Source organism: Medicago sativa, chromosome 6 (genome assembly GCF_051527215.1).
Source record: "Medicago sativa cultivar Bolivia chromosome 6, Bolivia_mono, whole genome shotgun sequence".
Taxonomy (NCBI): Eukaryota; Viridiplantae; Streptophyta; class Magnoliopsida; order Fabales; family Fabaceae; genus Medicago; species Medicago sativa.
Window position 1 is genome coordinate 70325960 of NC_140754.1, and position 21490 is coordinate 70347449.

General features: G+C 34.2%; 1 protein-coding gene across 1 annotated transcript; it reads left to right on the forward strand.

Annotated features, from left to right (window-relative positions):
* The first annotated feature begins 8414 nt into the window (after positions 1-8414).
* On the forward strand, positions 8415-11264 carry LOC146916573 (putative ATP-dependent DNA helicase CHR12). Its single transcript, XM_085717051.1, has 5 exons — positions 8415-8737; positions 8874-8938; positions 9220-9408; positions 9996-10078; positions 10911-11264. The coding sequence occupies exons 1-4, from the start codon at positions 8686-8688 to the stop codon at positions 10002-10004; spliced, it is 315 nt and encodes a 104-aa protein (XP_085573177.1). The 5' UTR covers positions 8415-8685; the 3' UTR covers positions 10005-10078; positions 10911-11264.
* The last annotated feature ends 10226 nt before the right edge of the window (positions 11265-21490 follow it).

A 21490-nucleotide genomic window follows, 5' to 3' on the forward strand; every position in this document is an offset into this window, starting at 1 on the left:
TTGCGGTTGTTTTGGTTGAAACAACATGTTGCCAAAGTAACCTCTGTTGCGTAGATTTGATTCCATGTGAGTTGTTGTCGGCCCCAAGGAAGGCACAACTTGACCGGATAGTTACATACATATGATAGTAAATGTGTGGTGATTATAAAGTAATTTTCCATGTGAATAATAGGATATCCGAAGGTGACTATTATTTGACAGGATTTATCACCCCGTTTAATATATATTAAAATTGTCTAGTAAAATTAGTTGAGTCAGTTGAAACAATAATGTTGCCCAAGTAACCTCTGTTGTGTAAATTGATTTCAATTAAGCTTACAAAAGATGTAGTGTGTAATTATTTATGCGAGTTGTCGTCGGCCCCAAGGAAGGCACAACTTGGCCGGATAGTTACATACCCGTGATGGTAAATATGTGGTGATTATAACGTAATTATCCATGTGGATAATAGAACGCCCAAAGGTGACTATTATTTGACAGGACTTATCACCAATGTTTGATCATTACATTGAGAGTACCGCTTGCAGTTAATTCTTAGCAATCCAAAGATTGTGTTTTAATGGTGCGCTTGGTATCTTGTTAAGGTCTTTTATTTACAAATAAAGAAGCACGTTTCTTTAATATTTTACTGACATGTGTGATGATGTTGTGTTGGTGTAAACTTATTTAAATATTTAAGAGTTTACATTCACATATATTATGATAAACATATGACAATTATAAAAAAAAATTATTCTTTGTCAAAGTAAATTGTCATTGGTTGATCATTGCTGTAAAATACCACTAGCAATTGATATTATTGTTTAAAGACTTGATATTGATGGTGCACTAGGTATTTTGGTGAGTGTTTTACTACTCTTGTTCTCTCTAAACTAATATAGTTTATGTATCTGTTAATTTGAGTTAAATTTTAACTCTTAAAAGTTCTTTTAGGAATTAAAGAATAATATTAATATTGTTCTTGGATCTAGACCTTAGATAAGGATGGTGAAACTCACATTCTCTCACAAATTCAGTATCTAATGTGAGAATCAAGTTTGACAAGTGAGTATACACCAAATCTCATAGGTCATATGTGATCATAAAGCTAAAATATCATATGTATTAGAGGTGTTATTTAAGATGACAAATTTTTGTCATATTTTCTTTGCTTAAACTAAGGTGCTTTTAAAGCAATATAGAGAAAGACAAGCTCTCATTTGAGAGTGAGTATTTCATTAAGATCATTAGGCAAAGAAAATGTTAGGAGCGCATTATGTAAATATTTAATCTTGCTAAGACACTATAATTTATACTATCATATGACTTGTTCGAGAATTCAGTATTCTCTTTGCACAATTAAGTTTTTTTTAACTGTTCCAGTTAGAAATGATCATTTAAATGATCAATTCATAAAGTGTGCAAATAAGTAAAAGTTTAAGCAAGAGAAAATAAAATAGTGCTCATTCGGAAAATACCTCAAAAGATAAGGGCAAATAAAGAAAGGTAGTCTTGACTGACTTATGTCCAATGATGTTGAAAGATATATCAATTTAGAATGGACAAAGTCGATAAAGATTGCTTTATTCATTTTTTGAACCAATTTTAGATTGTCATTACTAGTTTTTTTTTTTTGTATTTAAAAGACAATTTGGTGAATCATCATTTGCTTATTTTTTTTTTCTTTCTTTCTTCTTTTTCTCTTCGAATAAGTCATGATATTTTGAGTTCTATTTTCAAATGATAATTCAATGTGTCTTTTAAGTTCAATTATTAGAGTCAATTCAGTTATGACTCGTGACATTCTATATTGTTTAAGGTTTTGAATATTATAAGTTTTTCGTCCCACAAATTAAGAAATTTTTTGAGACATAAATTGTTAAGCTTTCTTGAGGATATTGAGTTTGGGGGAGAGATATGGTTTTAGAACAAAACTGAATGAGGAAGAATTGGTTCTAAACTAATTCATATAGTTACTATTATTATAGTATATTTGGATTCTCATGAGGACATTATTGTCCTTCCTCTCAATCAAGTTAAGAAATTATTTCATATAGATCAAACTCAACACCCTCAAGAACTAGGGATTCTAGTGTCATTAAGAATTGACTGAAAAGAGAAATTCTATTTAGTTTAATTGAATGACTCTACTAGGACAATCATGATACTAGTTTGCTTACTATAATTTTGGAGCTGCACAAGATGGATTTCAATATAGTGTTTCTTAATGGTGACATTAATGATGCAATATGGTGCAACTGAATCAAACTTGTGTCAATTGATACAAAATAGATGGTTTGCAAAGTCATGAAATCCACTTATAAGTTAAGAAATTTGTCTCTTTAGTATTACCACAAATTCTCATAAAGTAATTGTCTCATTTGGTTTTGAGATAACATTATGGAGAATTGTGGTTTTATTAAACTCAGTGGGAGTAAATTTATAGTTCAAGTTTAATGTGTCAATTATATTTTGTTTAGTCAACATTGATATATTAGTTATGTGAAACCAAGAATATCTCTAATGAAAGTTTAGCGATGAAAGATCTTGGGGACACTTCTTTTGTATTAAGTTTTAGATACTTAGAAATTACTCTCAAAGTATCCTTCAGATGTCACAAAAGGTCTTTTGTATTAAGTTTTAGATACTTAGAAATTACTCTCAAAGTATCCTTCAGATGTCACAAAAGGTTTATATCAATAAAGTTAAAAATAAATTGACATAATAAATTATATGTGACAATCACTGAGAGAGACTTTCAGTCTCAAATATTGCCAATTAGAAAATTTATAAATTCAGAAAATTAAGTATTTTCCTACGCTTTGTCTATAGGATTTTTATGTATGATCTTATTTATATGCATTTGGAAATAGCATATATAATCAGATTGTTTGCAGATACTTGAGCAATTCAAAGTTTGAATTGTTGAAAAGCAACCTTAAGGATTATTAAAGAGAACAAGAGAGCTTATGCTCACATCAGAGATCTGACAATTTGGAGATCATTTTTGTGTCAGACTCTGACTTTTGGATGTCAGTATATGACATACATCCTAACTCAGGAAATGACTGTAAGTATTTATGTCACTTGGTTGCATATCGTTAAAGGCATTGAAAGACCACTCAAGTTATATAGTGACATAATTCAGTCGTATAGTTATTTGATAACAAAGTTTATAAGGTTCATTACCTTATAGATTATTGTTGTTGAATGATAGAACAAGTAGAGACAAACTTTATGCTAGCTATACCACTAATCAAAGACATGACACCTAAGGTCTTTTCATATGGTTGTTGTCATTAAGGATGTCTTGGATTAGTGGGAGTCTCCTTTATTTTATGTTCTATACTTTTGTTTTGGTATTGATACAGACTTTATGCTATGATTTTCTGCAGAAGTAAAGTTCATGATGTTATGTTTATTATAACCATTACTGTATCATTTTGTGCAAATATTAAATTTGCAAACTTCAGTTTGATCTCACTAAAGTTTTCAGTTGGATCAGTTGGAAATAGGCATGATTTAGAGATCACATTACATGAAATTTCCATGCCACTCATCCATATCAATCTATGTCATTAAGTGCATTGCTATGGTGGTCGTCGGGGTTCCGTCACGTTATATGTCAGTGACGACAGCCGCGGTGGTCCCATTATTAATGTATGAGGTGGACCAGATTGTAAGGTTGAAATCTAAAGATAAATAGCATTCGGATGCGCGCCTAAAGAATTCTGATATAATTATTAAGATATGTAGCCCAAGTGGGAGATTGTTGGAATATTTTATTATTTATTATATTCCAATAATATTATGTGGGCAAATATCGTAACAATAATTATATTAGCTATTTATCATTTGTGGGCCTTAGTTGATTAGTGATCAAATTAAGTAATAAGGCTATTAGATTTCTAATTGGATAATTAAATAAATATTTAATTAGTTGATATGGACTCAATGAGTGGATGTCTGGACGGCCCATTAACGGAATAATGGGAAACCCTAATGGCCATCCAATATAAAAGAGGCTATGGTCCCCAATATACCGTACACGGCAAACTCTCTCTTCTCCCCATCTGAAGAGAACTTGAGGCACAAAGGTACCGGTTGAGGAAGAACCAAATCAGCCGCCGCTAACCGTGTTGATGTTGATGTTTGTTTCAGATCACCTTCTCTTTGGTTATCATTCTTGATGAGAGGGCTGCTATGAAAGCTTTATCCAGGTATTCCTAATACTCTAATTCTTATAATATCCTTGATAAATCAAACATGTTGTCGATCCGATCATATTCATGTTCAATGATTAATTTGCTTCCGCTATACTTTTATTTTGTATTGAACATGTTTTATGAATTAAGAACTAAATTTCCAACACCCATGTCACGTGTTCTTATAAAAGGGAAGCAAATCCCTTGTTTCAGGATTGGAACAGTGCGTGAATTGCAAAGAAGTGGCAGCCGCACTGTGTGAAATTGACAGAGAGTCTGTTACGAGAACAAAGAGGGAGATTATTTTGGGTACAGGTAACAAAAGTGTGTTCGGCAAACGATCTCCATTTCGGCTGAAATTTAAGTATGTTATTTTTGTTACCTAGTTTGATGCTTAGATATTTTTTCTAAGTAATTTTGTCTTCTCTTTGTGTCTGTTTGGGATACCTATTTAGGGTTTGCTCTCTGGTTGTTAGAATCACCATAGTTGATGATTATTTGATGATTGTCAGTTCCTGGAGGTTTAGGAAGACATCGATTGTAACTATTATTGTGATAGTGGAAGTTTTTGGCTGGACTAAGTCCTGTGGTTTTTATTCTCTCACATTGAGAGGAGTTTTCCTCGTAAAAATTCTGGTGTTCTCATTTACAGTTTATACTCCTTTTATAGTTGTTATTGTTGTTGTTGGCTGTGCTGGTATATTGGATTGTTCAGGTTCCACAAAAAGAGATAATTTAAGCTTCCGCATATTCCGCATTGCGCACTTTGATCCCAACAACTAGCATCAGAGCTTCGGTTCTTTTTGTGGAAATTAATTTTTGGTGAACAATGGAAGTCAACACAACTCGTATGTTGTCTTTGAATGGATCGAATTATTCCCTTTGGAAAACTAAGATGGAGAATCTGCTTTATGTTAAGAAATATCATGAACCTGTGTTTGTTGCAGCGAAGCCTAGAGAGAAGACTGATGATGAGTGGACTCTACTACATAGACAGGTGTGTGGATACATTCGTCAGTGGGTTGATGATAACGTTTTGAATCACATTAGTGGGGAGAACAATGCAAAATCATTATGGGATAAGCTTGAGCAACTGTATGCGAAGAAGACAGGTAATAACAAGATGTTTCTGATAAAGAAAATGTTAGGCTTGAAGCTCCAAGAAGGGACTTCGTGTGCAGATCATTTGAATACTTTTCAAGGAATTATGAATCAGTTATCTGCTATGGGTATTAAGTTTGATGATGAAATTCAAGGTTTGTTTCTTCTCGGTTCATTGCACGACTCGTGGGAGACATTTAGAATGTCACTACTACAAAATATATATTTTACATCATAGGGGTTTTAGTTTTCACATCAATCGCAAAATAACTGAAGGAAAACATACACATTGTGAGTTTTTACATCAGTTGAAATATGCACATGAGGGGAATTCTTAATAGCATGTACCATTTACATCAGTGGATTATTGGAATGAAGGGAAAAAAACGCGGTGGCATTTTCGTAATATGAGTAAAAACTTTGTCTATTTTTTTCACATCATTGGGTGAGAAGTGCCTGATGTAAAACCAAACTTTTACTTTGACCTTATCCTTTCATCTATCGTAATCCACTTTCCCTTCACTCATTCAATCACCGTTCCATTCACTTTCCCTTTCACTACACAATCCACCACCATCCTCTTCTTCTTGTTCTTGTTCGATTTTCTGCTCAATCAATCGCAGCGCAGCCTTGGTCTTCTTCTTCTTCTTCTTCTTGTTCGATTTTGTTAGGGTTTGAAAGAAAAGGAACAACAACACACCAAAACACTCGCGACGTTCTCAACTTTCTCGCGATTTCTGCTCTCAACTTTCTCTCTCTTCTTCTTCTTCATCAATCAATCACTCAATCTTTTCTTTTCTCTTTCTCAATTTGATTTTGTTTTCATCTTTTTGTAACAGTGGTTGTTCATCTCAGAGCCACCGGTGATGCTCCTATTCTCAAACAATCCAAATTCAAGGTACCTTTCCTTTTTAATTTCTTCACAATTCGCATTAAAAATTGTTAATTTAAACTTTCTCCATTAAAAATTTTAAGATTTTGGGTGTGATGATTGTGCATCATTAACGAATTTCCTTCAGAAGCTGAATGTTGCAGGATTAAATTTGAGAAGGTTTTAATTGAATTGAATGGAATTGCAATTTGTTTTGCTGATTTTAATTGTTTATTCTTTTGAGTTCTAGAGATGAGGATTACCCTGTTTCATGTTTGCTTTTTGCTTGGAATGGTTTGATGTGGTAACGAAATCAGCCATGCCTTTTCTTAATGCGGCTTCTTAAATGGATAAATGGAATCATGTTGAACAAATTAAGCATATGAAATATGATACATCGCCCTCAGTAAATGTTGGTGTACATCAACATTTCTTACTTTTTAACTTCTGTTAATTTCCAATTCTATTCATACATAGTTCATGTGCTGTCTACCTTTGGAACTATACGGATAGACACTCCAGGGAGATTTCTCAAATATTGGCTACTCGTTGCCTTTTTAATACAATTTTATCTCATACGAAGTTCAGGGTTGTTATGAATAAATTTGAAGTTGAGTCAACTATGTTAAATGTGAAAGGATGATAGAATCTCACTTTAGGTGGTACAACATTTGTGGTGAAGACCTGTATAGGCCCCTAAGAAGAGCTAATCAGGTGGAGGGTAGTTCAATAATTGGGGTTGAGAAGTCTAAGAAAAACTACAGGTCAAACATCTAAGAAAGAGTTACGTTTTTCTGTTTTGTCATTAGACATGATTCACCAGAGTATTACGGTCTTTTTCAGTTCATGCAGCCAACCATATGTTATCTGTTTCAGGTTTAGGGTTTATGTTTATTTGTTTTTTCATTAGATATGATTCACAAGAGTATTATGGTCTTGTTCAATTCATGCAGCCAGCCCTATGTAGCAAGAAAAGACTTAAGTTGTATTTATAGTTAACTGCGCCGATTTACAGTGAAACAAACAATTAAAAACCATGCTCCACTAGGTAGGATTGGCGGCTACTTACTTGAAACAATAATGGGCATTGGTTCTATCGAACTTGTTAGAGCAAATATTTTTATATAGTTTATCCTCAAGTTTCTGACATTATTCTTTGTACCTTTAACCCATACCGCATTTCATTTGATATGCACCTTTTGATTGAGATTGCACAATAATTTAAATGATGACAATGGGGAAAGAAGGGTGCAGACTTTTTTCTGTATGGATTTCCTGTGCTTGATGTTGGTATATATACTTACTTTCTCACATATAGAAAATGCTGGTTTGGAGTACATAAACAAAAAATTCAGTTTTAAACTGAACTCTGAAAGTCATTATATTAAGGACTCCGTGAAAAAAATTGACTGAATCTCTTATTCTATGATAACAAGTATTCTTAATTTTGAAGTGTAAAAATCTTACATATATATTTGACATGGCAGATTGCTGGAACTGATAAATTTGCCAAAGTGATAGACTTTCTTCGCAGACAGCTCCACAGGGAGTCATTGGTAAACAATAACTATTTACTCTACCCTCATCTGGCTCTTTAAAGGCTCTGCAAGCTCAATTTTTTGTTTTCTTGTTTTGCAGTTTGTATATGTCAACAGTGCCTTTTCACCGAACCCTGATGAACTGGTCATTGATTTGTATAATGTAAGAAATTATTGGATTCTTTTTTCTGTTGTTTTAATATTTGCATTGAATGTAAATGATGCATATTTCTGATCCTGGTTTTGGAGTTATTAATATTTCATGTCGTGATGATTCTTCTTGTTATCTTTGTTGTGTAAAAACTATAGAGGAAAAATTGTAGGTTTTGGCCTTTTTGTGGCTATCATTATACATCGCCCTCAGTCAATGTTGGTGTACATCAACATTTCTTACTTTTTAACTTCTGTTAATTTCCAATTCTATTCATACGTAGTTCATGTGCTGTCTACCTTTGGAATTATACGGATAAACACTCCAGGGAGATTTCTCAAATGTTGGCAACTCGTTGCTTTTTTAATACAATTTTATCCCACACGAAGTTCAGTGTTGTTATGAATAAATTTGAAGTTGAGTCAACTATGCTAAATGTGAAAGGATGATAGAATCTCACTTTAAGTGGTACAACATTTGTGGAGAAGACCTATATAAGCCCCTAAGAAAGAATTGATTTTTGTGTATATTGAATTAACCTAGAAAGTTATGTAGGAAGATAATTTGGCATTTTATTTGTTCATTATTATAGCTTCACTCCTATAGCTTTGTTGTGCACACTTCTGTTATTGTTATGTTCTTTTATTTATCAGTTGTGTGCCGTGATTTATGTTGGTTAGAGTTTACAAAGTTTTGATAAGAATTATACAACAATGTTTCTATTTTTCGTGAATTCAGGGTGATGTAGGGAGTTCCGGAGATGATTTAATAACAGATCTTGAAGATGCATTATCGGAACAACGCCCGAAATGTGCATCAGGTTTCAAGTTGGAGGAAGCAATGGAAAGCCGTCATCAAAATCAGATTCGGCATCGGTTAAATGAGCTTGAAGGTCAACACTTTTAGTAAAAAGGACTTACCTTTATTTCACGTATATTTGCTTGTTTCTGTATCCACTAAATGAAAGTGATATTTTAATAAGAATCTTTACAATTTTACTGAAGAATTGTGCTACTGTTTCAAACCAGAATTGCCTTCAAGCAGGGGAGAGGACCTGCAGACAAAGTGCCTGCTTGAACTTTATGGACTGAAGGTAAATATTATTCTAGAACCTTCAATGTTTAGCACTGTGAGTCATGTCTAACCTTGATGTTTTTCTACTCTAAATCTCGTGTAACTTCCTGTAGTAGTGCATCCCACGTAGCGGGAAGAGGCTTGACAGTGATTGTTGTCATCTATTTTCCACAAATTGATAGCTGAAATTCCTTACAGCATGTCACTTAATTGTCCTTCACTTATTATATTTCTATTAAAACTATAACCGAGAAATGACAAGAAACATGTCCTTGTTGGCAATGACTTCTCTTCTGGCAGTTAGCAGAGTTGCAGTCAAAGGTTCGGTCTGATGTGAGTTCTGAATACTGGCTCAATGTTGAATGTGCATATCCTGACCGGAAATTGTTTGATTGGGGCATGATGAGATTACGCCGTCCATTGTATGGAGTTGGAGATCCATTTGCCATGGATGCTGATAATCAATTGAGGAAGAGACGGGATTCTGAGGTGATTTTCTATTTTTAAACCAGAATTGCCTCCCCCCCACTTTTGGGTTTGAACTTACTTTTCATAGCACATATATCATAGATTATGGTTCACATCTATAGATGTTCAGGCTTCGTTGTTGCAATCAGTTTGTATCCCCTTATTGGTCAACTCCTTTAATTGATCTTAGACTTCTACATATTTTTTTTATACACTTTGGCTTGAAAAATTCGATATTATCTTATTGTAAATCTAGGATCATAAACATTGTCACAATGTGAGTGTTATTTATCAATTCTTTCTACAAATAAACAAAAAAAAGTGTCTGATTGAAAAACACAGGCAAATAGACACATGCAAACCCATTCATACATGCATACAATTATGTAGGAACAAGGAAATATAATTTTATACTAGTTAAGTATACACGACTTGGTGTGCAGTGATTTAGTTTATTTTGTCCTGATACATGCATGATTTTCCAATATCTGAGCATGGAATGGAATTAGTCTGTACCGCCTATCTCATATAGATCCTGAAAGACTGTCAAGATTAGAAGAGGTGGAGAAAAATCATATAGAGACTACAAAAAGAAGGTTTTTTTGCAGAAATACTAAATTCTGTCCGCGAGCTCCAGTTAAAAAGTCAAGCTTCTTTGAAGCGGAGAAAACAGAGGAATGATGGCATCCAGGTACTCTTCCTCTATCGTTCATTTCATATTGTAAAAGATGCAATTAGGGTTTTGTAAGTGTTTGTCTTGAAATCACAATTGATCTGTTTATATACATCATAACTAACATCAACATAGTAATTGTACACTACTTTTTGTGTCTAGACTTCTATTTTAACTCTACTCTTTTGAGTAATTATTTATGTAATTAACTTAAATTGTAACATAACTCTGACCTATCATGAACATGTGATGAGGGACTAGTTAAAGAGAGATCTCAAAGAGGAAACAAGGTGCACATCGAACATTCAAATCAAGTTGTGGTTTGGACATAATGATACTAATTAATTAAAAAATGCCAGTGATAGCGTGTGTGAAGAATTTTAAGGGGAAGATGTTAGGAAATGGAAATAGAAAAAATGCAAGTGAGGGTTGTAGAAATAAATTTCAAGTGTGGTAATGATATGTCTAAGTTTTTTCATTAACATAGGTTGTATGGAAGAACTTTTTTGGGCTCATTGTATGACTAAACACTTGTGTATGTATTTGTAAGAGTTATGGAAATATCTTATGATAATGATATGCACATATGTTGTTTTCAGCTTATTATCATAAGCCCCCCAAAATAGCATATAAAGACAGATTATTCAAAGTTTATAAAAATGCGCATCTGCTAAATTTATTATCATATGGTAGTTCATTGGACTTGAAAAAAAGGTAGTTTATTGGTATTATGTTTATGATTTATTGTTGAATATGTGTTCCTATGTCAGTGTGATACATTACTTGATATTCAGAGATGATTCTTAGTTTATTCCGTTGAAGTATTTATGTTGCAAGATAATGATTTCAGGTTTCGCGGCACCTGTTTAGATGGACAAAAGAAGTCTCATACGCATATTATTATGAACGTGCCTTAACGAATGGTGTACTCAGTATACAAAGAGGAACAGATCCTGGGGTGATGATTTATATGCTTCCTTTAGGTATTGGGGTTTCCAAAGCTAAAACTGGACATAGTTGGGGAAATCCAATAATGATTCTGCTGTGGATTTTTTTTTTGTTTGAAATTTTTGCCTAAAATTGTTTTATTGGATTATTTCTAGCTATATTGTATGCTTATGCCTCTTTTATAGATTGGAATATTGAGGATAGATTATGTAATATCCAATTAGATAATATAACTTTTTTTTTTGCATTAAAATTATCCATAATTTGTTTTCATTTTATTAATATTAAAAAAAAAAAAAAGCAGGGGTCAAGCTTATTTGATAAGCCATTTAAAAAAAAAAAATTTAGAAAAAAAATTATTTCACTTCAGTCATTTTGAAAACAGATGTGAAATATACATATTTAACATCAGTCCCCATCGTATAACTGATGTGAAAACTGCAGGGTTAAATTTCAAAGTGCGTCTATTACATCAGTGCAAGCGGACCTGATGTAGAAATTCAAGATTTCACATCAGTCGCAACCTGATGTGAAAGGATGTGGACTTACCACATCATATCAGTTTACATCGGTTACAAACTGATGTAAAAAGTCGTTTCCAACTGATGTAAAAAATAATTTCTGTAGTAGTGTTTGTCTAATTCTGCTTCTGATGGTGTGTTGTCAATGGACCTTGTCAAAAGCAGTGTTTTGAATGAGGAAATGAGAAGAAAGTCTCAGGACTCATCTTTGGAGTCAGGGGTATTGGTTACTGAATCAAGGGGGAGAAACATGAACCGGTATTCAGGTAATAGAGACAAAAGCAGAAGTAATTCCAAGAAAGATATTGAGTGTTACAATTGTGGTAGAAAGGGGCATAAATAGGGATTTTGCTGGGATTTGAAAAAGGAGAATGAGGACAAAGGTAAAGGTAAAAAGAAAGAAGAAGATTTAGATGGTGGCTCAACTAATCTGTCATATGATGATGAATTGCTTCTTGTTGAAGAACATGATATTATTGCTAGTGCATCAAGTTGGGTGATTAATAGTGGTACTTCAGCACATGTCACTTCCAGGAGAGATGTTTTTTGCTCATATACTTCAGGTGAATTTGGTGATGTGAAGTTGGCTAATAAAGGTGAGTTAAAGTGTGTTGGCCTTGGGGCTGTTAATTTAGAGATGTCCAATGGGACAAAGTTAACTCTCAAGAATGTGAAGCACGTTCCAGACATTCGGTTGAATTTGCTTTCTGTGGCTAAGCTATGTGATGAAGGTTATGACAACTTGTTCTCGAGGGATTCTTGGAAACTTACCAAGGGATCTATGATTGTTGCAAGAGGTACGAAATGTTCTAACCTTTACTTGAAACATGCAAAAATAATTAAAAATGTGCATGTGGTTGAATCAGCTGAGAAAGTTGAGTTGTGGCATAAGAGGTTGTGTCACATGGGTGAGAAAGACATGGTTAAGCTATGCAAGAGTAATGTGTTGTCTGACATGAGTAATCCACACTTGAAGAAATGTGTTCACTGTTGTGTTGAGAAGAAAAGTAAAGTTTCTTTTGAGGTTCACTCACCTAGAAGACCAGAAATACTTGATTTGGTACATTGTCATTTATGCGGTCCTATCAAGACAAGAACAATTGGGGGAAGCGCATACTTTCTAAGTTTTGTTGATGACCATTCAAGAAAGACTTGGGTTTACACCTTGAAGAGTAAAAATGATGTTTTGAGCATGTTTAAGAAATTTAAGGTTTCAATTGAGCGTGAAACTGGGAAGAAGTTGAAGTGCATATGCATAGATAATGGAGGTGACTTTCTGAGAAAAATTGGAGTTTATTGTAGAGAGAACTTGATTAGATATCAGAGGTCTTTACGTTTTAATGGTGTTGCTGAACGGACGAATAAAATATTGGTGGAAAGAGTTAATTGTTTGTTGTTAGATGGAGAGCTTCCAGAACCGTTTTGGGGTGAAGCATTGAGCTCAATTGTGCATGTCTTGAATCTTTCACCATGTGTGTCCTTGCAACATGAAGTACCAGAGATGATTTGGTCGGGTAAGAATGTTTCTTATGACCATTTACGTGTTTTTGGATGCAAAGCTTTTGTGAAGAGTCAGCAATGTGTGTTTTTAGGCTATGGCCTAGATGCAGTTGGTTACATGTTGTATGATCCTGTTTTGAAGAAACTTATCAGATGTTGTGAGGCTGAGTTCATTGAAGACCAGCGGTTGAAAGAGAGTTATTGTTGATGATCCAACTCATGATGAAGACCGTGAAAATTGTCACGTGGGAGAGGTGCAGTCTGAGGTTGAGCCTGTTGCACAGATAAGAACCACCCAAGTTAAAAAGCCTTTGAAGAGATACACTGCTGAAGGAGTTGCTATTGCAATTGATAATAGAGCACTTGTTTCTGATTCTCAAGTAATGGAGAATGTTGATGTTTGCGGCATAGTTGTTAGAAAGACAACTGATTGGCCACTTGAGTCGTGAGGGGGAAAATTGTTGGGTGGGTCCCTCCTCAAGTGGGGGCCACACATTTATTTAATAAAAAGAAAAAGAAAATGTGTGGTATGTGTGTTTTTTGGGCTATTAGCCACATGCTGTGTTTGTGTGTGAACTTATAAAAGGGAAGCAAATCCCTTGTTTCAGGATTGGAACAGTGCGTGAATTGCAAAGAAGTGGCAGCCGCACTGTGTGAAATTGACACAGAGTCTATTACGAGAACAAAGAGGGAGATTATTTTGGGTACCGGAAACAAAAGTGTGTTCGGCAAACGATCTTAGTTTCGGCTGAAATTTGAGTATGTTATTTTTGTTACCTAGTTTGATGCTTAGATATTTTTTCTAATTAATTTTGTCTTCTCTTTGTGTCTGTTTGGGATACCTATTTAGGGTTTGCTCTATGGTTGTTAGAATCACCATAGTTGGTGATTATTAGATGATTGTCAGTTCCTAGAGGTTTAGGAAGACATCGATTGTAACTATTATTGTGATAGTGAAAGTTTTTGGCTGGACTAGGTCCCGTGGTTTTTATTCTCTCACATTGAGAGGGTTTTCCACGTAAAAATTCTGGTGTTCTCATTTACAGTTTTTACTCCTTTTATTGTTGTTATTGTTGTTGTTGGTTGTGCTGGTATATTGGATTGTTCAGGTTCCACAAAAAGAGATAATTTAAGCTTCCGCATATTCCGCATTGCGCACTCTGATCCCAACAAGGTTAAGGGAATAGAAGATCAGAAATCTTATGTAGATTTCAGAATTTGTGGCTCAGAATCAAAAGTTGAGAGTTAATGATAGTGTTGTCTTCATATTTTAGTCTGATTACTCATTGTTATAGCTTATGATAGACTTTTAGTAAGTGTCCTGAAAATGGATCGAAGTAATTAAATAAATTCGTCTCTATAGAAATTGTTTCAATCTCAACTCGGCAATTTAATTATAATAAGGATTTATCATATGGGGGGTATGCAAAGCATATGTTTTATGTTTGAGTTTAACAATAAAACAAAATAAAAATGAATGTTTTTGTCTTTGTGAGCATAGTTCAGTTGGTATGGACAGTGCATAATATATACAATGTCCGGGGTCACCACCAAAAAAAAAAAAATTAATGCTTTTGGAAAATATTATAGATTAAAGTGATCAATTGAATCATTTATTTCTTGCTACTTGGTAATTGCGTCTAATTTCTACAATTGCGCGCCTAGTATTACGATAAATTAACAAAATAATTCAAATCAACCCTCTTCTCCGATTACAACTCCCTAATCTCTTAGGTAAGTTCGTAATCATTGAAGGTTTTATAACCGTTAATTTCTATATCATAACCTAACAATTTTCTATATCTACCTTAATTAGTTAGGTTTGATAAATTTCCTAGATCAGATTTAAAATCCATGACTTGTGGTCATTCAAAGTCTACAATCAATTCATACATTCAAGAAAGCTATGGCTAATAGTCATTCATAAACGTACAAAAAACATTAAGCATAAGGAAATTTGAATAAAACTAGGCCGCAATCGTTTAGAAAAGTACTTAACAATTACATAGTTCAAATAACTCAAAATAAATTTATCTAAAAGACTCAATCAGAAAAAACTAGCTAGACATAGTCAAAGAAATAAACAACATAGTAAGTAAATTAAACCGATAGAGTTCCGTCGTTACCGATTTTTCTCATCAATTTCTTTTCAATCGTCACTACTGTTGAGTTTCCATATCCTTCTTCCCTTCGGTTACCGTGTGCAGCTCAAATTCCCTCCAAAACCGTGATGTTACAAAACGTCAAAGCCCCCTTGTGATGCTTGCTGCCCTTTTACAACTCAAAACGTTTTCTTCTATCCCCACTTGTCGTGTGCCACGTTTTTTCTCTTCCAAGCCTAATACCAATGCTTCTTTCTTTCTTTCTATCTCATCTCAACACCTTTTTTGGGTCAAAAGCCCATTTGTTTTCTTAATTTTTCTTCTTTTCACACCTGTCAAATTGTGCATTTTCTATACACAAGTAAAGGTATGACATGTCTCCTTTACTCTCATTTATAAGTAGGGATGTCAATGGGTACTTATGGATACGGATAGTATGATACCCGTTCACGACCCGTTGGATAAATATGATACTCGTATCCGCCCCGTACTTTTGTGGGTACCCATTATGCGGATACCCGCGGGTATTGAGCTATCCATGGATACCCGTGGATTTTTGAATTTATTTATTTTTTGTACAAAAAATAACTTTTTTTCAATTACCACAAAATTTCAACTTTCAAATTTCCATACATAATCCATTCAAAATTTCATCAATCATACATAATCCATAGAAAATTCATGATACTTACATAATCTATACAAATTCTTGAAGTAAAATAAAAACATCCAAATAAACATCTAAATTTCACATGCATTCCAAATTTCAATAACTTCATTTGACTTCAATATATATATATATATATACACACACACACAAGGATATTTTAGTAATTTATTTAAATTATTATCGGGTATGGGTACCCGTGGGTATGAGTACAATCAAATATGTGTGCCTTCTGACGAGGCTGTTGTGGCAATCCATATAACCTATAGCAGAAAGGTCTTATGTGCCCCTTTTCTGCAAAAATGACATATCCTGGAAAGAGATACCGTTTCAACTTTAGGAACCTGATGTTTCTTAGTATGTTGCAACATACCTTTGCTTGTTGTTGGATCATTTGTTCCAATGGAAGCTATAAACTTTATATTCTTTACAGGTCTCTTCTTCTCATTACTGGTTTGTTGATCATTGTTGAATCTGATGTTCTGCCCATTTGGTCTAGATCTCTTGTTTACTTGCTCTAGAATTTTGTTAAATTGTCTTCCCAACATGACAAGATTTTCTGACAAGTCTTCCTTACTCACAAGATCTCCTAGTGATTCATCATTCTCAGGACTTGAAATGAGTGCCCCACTTTTACCTTTCTTCTCAGTTTTGTTGTCAATAACTAGTTCAAAATTTTGAAGTGAGAGCTTCCTCAATAGCAGTTACCTTCATGTCAAACCTCTTGGGTAGTGATCTGAGGATTTTTTTCACAAGCTTTTCCTCAGAGATCTTCTCTCTAAGTGAGTCAAAAGCATTAGCAATGTCTAGAATATTCAAGTGATAATCTTGAATGCTCTCGTCTTCTAACATTTTTCAGATTCTCAAATTTAGTAGTAAGAAGTTGGATTTTAGCACTTTTTACCTTAGTTGTGCCTTCATGTGCAGTTTTGAGAATCTCCCAAGCATCCATAGCCAAAGTGCATTGCTTGATCAGCCTGAACATATTCTTGTCTACCTCATTGAATAGAGCATTCAATGCCTTCAAGTTTCCAAGAGCCAATTCATCTTCAGCAGCACTCCATTATTCTTCTGGTTTTAACACATTAGTCCTATTACAATCAGCATCAAGTGTCATAGGATGTTCCCAACCTTTCAGAACTACCTTCCAGGTTTCGCTGTCAATGGATTTGAGAAAAGCACGCATGCGTGATTTCCAGTAGTCATAGTTAGAGCCATCCAATAGAGGGGGCTTGTTTACAAATCCACCTTCCTTGTCCATGATGCTAGAATAGAACTCCCTGGAGCTCACCCTAAAACAGGCAGGTTGCCTGCTCTGATGCCAATTGAAATTCTAGCGCACTTGTTTTAATATGTTTTGTCATATGTTTTAACGTTTGCAATGTTCCGTTTAATGTTCCAACATCACGTGATAAACATAAATAAAAACAAAAAAATAAATGACAGGAAAGTAAAGAACACAGTGAGTTTGTTAACCCAGTTCGGCATAATACACCTACGTCTGGGGCTACCAAGCCAGGAAGGAAAACCACTAGTGTAGTCCTTATTCAATAGCTCTCAGCAAACTCCTCGTTTACACTATATGACCCAGGACCTACCCGTATAGACTTCAACATAAGAACTCCTAGATCTGAGATCCCATCTCACTATCCTAATGGTCAGTCACTACCCTAGTGACCTATCAGACCTCAACCAAAACAAAAGTAGAAGTTACCTTCCAACACAAACATCTCCTAAAAAACAAAAGAAAAATCAAACTCAAGTCAATTCAAGTCAAAAATTCATTGTATCTGCATCAATATCATCTCGTACTTGCATCAACAGGTTTGGTTCTCTTTCCTTCCTATGATCTTAATTTGAAAAATATCATAGAATGGCTAGGGTTAGGATTAGAAACCTTGATGTTGTTAGAGACTGATTAATAGGGTTATATTGATGAAAAAGAAACAATAATCACAACTCCAAGCCATAAGAATCAAACTCTGAAAATTTGACCCATTTTTGAAAAGTTTTGAAAAATAAGGGTTTTTCATGATTCTTGTGCAAAGTTGTGATTTTGATTCTCCTTTTGTGTTTGTAGAGATATTAGGACGAAATTAGGTTAGAAATATGCTGGATTGTGTTGAAAAATTGCAGGAACAAATTTTTTTGAAAAATCTGGAAAAACAGAACTAAGAAACTCGCTATTGGCTCAAATTTCGCTAATAGCGAAATTCCCCAGATTCTGGGTAGAATTTCGCCATTCGCGTGCATTTCGCTAATAGCGACCTTTTGTCGAAAAATTTACCCAGATTTTTAAAATTTTTGAATTTTTAAAGCCTTATTACATTCTTGATCTAATTTTTAAATGCTATATGTTGGAATTGCCTGGTTGTTTTGCAGATGGCTCCTAAAAACCCCTCAAGAACTACTGGAAAAAACGGCCAAGAGGCCAAACATCCACAATCTCTTCCGCCCAACAACCCTTTGACCCAAATAGATTTCCAACACCAGCACATCAAACTCGTTTCTTCCAATTAAACAAATACAAACTGTGGACCGAATTTTTTTTCCAAATCAACCCAGACGGTGAACATCAAGACATTTTACATATGTTCACCAACCGTGGATGGAATAGGGTCATACACCCACACACCAGCATAAACATTGGCGTAGTCAAAGAGTTCTATTGCAATGCCCTACCCGAAGCCTCTCCTACAACCATGGCCGACAGTTTTTCCTACACAACCACTGTAAGAGGAAAACTTATTAGGTTTGATCGGGATGCGATCAATGATTTTTTGGGTAAACCTTTAGAATTACCACAATCCTATGAACCAACTGTACCTAGCCTTTGTGCCTATGGAAAAAGAATGGCTAGAGGAAACTGGTCCTACAATCAAATTGAAAGGGAAATTCTTCTTCGGGGAAGAAAATTCTTCAGAAACCCAAAAGGAGAAATCAAGCATGCATTCTACACTGATATGAATGCAAAGTCTAGTGTGGTATTCCATTTGCTGATTCGGAATGTTGTACCAAGAAGCCACACTTCAGATGCACCTAAATCACTTCTTCCATTAATGTGGTGCATCATGAATGAAGTACAAGTAGACATTGCAAGATTGATTGCAAACAAGCTGAAGGAGGTGACATTAAATTTGGTGACTGGTGCTAAGGGTATTCTGCCCTTTCATGCACTCATTATGGGATTCCTGAGAGCAAATGACGTAGTCATTACACCAACCGACACAGAGATTGAAAACCCAATTGATGATACATTCATCAGAGGTTTTGTAAAAAGAGAAGAAAGGGCAGCTCAGTACCATTTCTCAGATGATGAGCGAGGACCATCTACTGGTCCTTTTGACATGACTGTTTTTCAAAATTTTATGCAAGAACAAAATAGGCATAACCAATATGTCAGAGACCAGAACTCCTATCTGATGGACCAGAATGAGGCTATATACAGGAGCAACCAGGGAATCCAGCAGGATTTATATAATGCTCATATGCATCAGGGGAACGCTGAGTACCCGCTAATGACACCTGCTAAATATCAGACCTTTGTTCATTGGCCTGAGGGCAGGCCAGGTCCATATATGGGGGCAGCAGCTGCTGAGGATGATGAGGCCACCGATGATGATGATATTCTGGGCCATGGAGCTGATCTGGATATAGCTGAGGAATCTTTATCAGATGAACTTTGATGTCATTTCATTTTGTTTTAAAATGCTTATGTTTTTAGTTTCAAACTTATGTTTTAATTTCCTTACATTTCGTACTCCTTTGGGCACCTTTGGTTTTAAAGTGTCCAATACATTACTTATAGTTTATTTTGGTTTAAAATTTTACTTTGGTTTAGTTTAAATTGGTTTGATTTTATTTTGGTTAGTTTTAAATTAAATATTGTTTGGTTGAATATTCCTTTTAATCTTGCTTGTGCTCTTAGAATGAAAAATTTGCTCATGAACATCAAAAGTTGAAATGCTCAAAAGAGCCAAGAATGTTGAGCAAATATTCAGGTTAGTGATATTGATTGTGGAAGGCAAATCCAAGGTATTAGTTTCTTTTCATTCTAGGTATTTACTAGAATTTGAAATTAGTTCTTTACACAAAATATATCTCATATAATTCTTCTCATAAACATGCTTAATTTTGATCCACTTTAGTACTTAACCTAAAAATGTGAGGTAGCTTCAATTTATTGTTACTATATGTTGGAGACCAATAATCATGTTTAACTTGTTTTTGTTATGTTAAATCCGATAATCGTTTTGAATAGTATGAAAGCATGGAAAGGATCAAGGCAATTTCAAAATTAGAGATAAAACATTTGAGCCAAATGAATCAAGTCCTCAAACATGAACTATCAATATTCATAGCCCAAAATTGTTTCAAAAATTCAGTTCATGTTTGATTCACTATAGGACTTTGATATTTTTACTTGTTAAACCATTAACCTTTTTGTACTTTGTCCCTTGTTTTAAAATAAGGAAACTTTTCAAATAGAGTTGTTGTGTTTAAGTTGGGGAGAAAAGGAGGTTTATCATGTCAAGTATCATGGTAAAAATAATTTGACAACATTGATGTACATATATATTAGAAGTAGCAAAGTTTTTCATTTTTTGAAAAAGAAAAGAAAAAGAAGAAAAAGAAAGAAAAATCAAAAATAGAATAAGTTGTCAAGATTATTGTTAATCATCAAGGGTGTGAGTTATTGGTAAGAGAAGGTTATTGTTACAAGGGATGTCCACTATGTCAAACTTCTTGAATTCAATTTTCCCACATATGACATTTCTTTCATAGCCCGACCAAGTTATAACCCTAGAAAGACCTTTTGATCCATGCTTTTCCTACTTTTTGAGATAATATTCGGATGGACACCTAACTTAAATAGTATGTTAGCTTGATTTTTGGATGTGTGATCATTACCTTCATTCATTATTTTCATTTTGCTTTATTTACTTACAAAGAAGTGTGTTAGGTGTGGTTTAGAAATAATCATGTTTATAGATTGAATTCTATGAGAAGATTTTATACTTAGAACTTATTTCACATTCATAGTTGATGCTTAGATTAAAAAGAACTTCATGTTTGCCCGCCATTCACATCTGAATCATATCTTGAAGTTTATTTTAGAAATATTGCTTGGCGTTAAGAATTTGTGCAAAAACCTTTCAAAATTTCATTTCTATTCTTTTGTTTGAGGACAAAAAAAAAAATCCAAGTTGGGGAGAGTTTGATAAGTGTTCAAAAGTAATTAAATTCATGTGTTAAAAGAAGTATTTTTGTAACTTGTTATGCAAGTTATTCACGGAAAAGCATTTAATAGTTGTAAATTCTTCATTTATGCTTTACATACTTCACTCTACTCAAGTTTGTGTAGGAAAATGCAAGCAAGAAGCAGGAAGTGGCAAAAAAATACTAAAGAAGGTCGCTATTAGCGTAAACTACGCTAATAGCGAAATAACTCTAGAGAGTTACGCTATTAGCGTAGTCATCAATGAAGTCAGTAGCAAGAACTCAAGAAAGTCGCTATCAGCGACATTCACGCCAATAGCGAAGAAAGTTAGGTCAGACAGTAAAAGCCACTCAGGGGAGACCACTCCGGAAAATATGAAAGATATTAAGGAGCACGTGACCAATTAATTTTGCTATTAGTGAAATATTCGCTAATAGCGAAATTTCCTGCCCTATAAATGCAATGCTCTCC

What these genes read in the sequence shown, in the direction of transcription:
- LOC146916573 (XM_085717051.1), top strand. Translation starts at nt 8,686, where the DNA reads ATGGAAAGCCGTCATCAAAATCAGATTCGGCATCGGTTAAATGAGCTT. An exon ending in TCGGTTAAATGAGCTTGAAG is followed by an intron (nt 8,738 to 8,873) that starts GTCAACACTTTT and finishes GTTTCAAACCAG; the next exon opens with AATTGCCTTCAAGCAGGGGA. An exon ending in TTGAACTTTATGGACTGAAG is followed by an intron (nt 8,939 to 9,219) that starts GTAAATATTATT and finishes CTCTTCTGGCAG; the next exon opens with TTAGCAGAGTTGCAGTCAAA.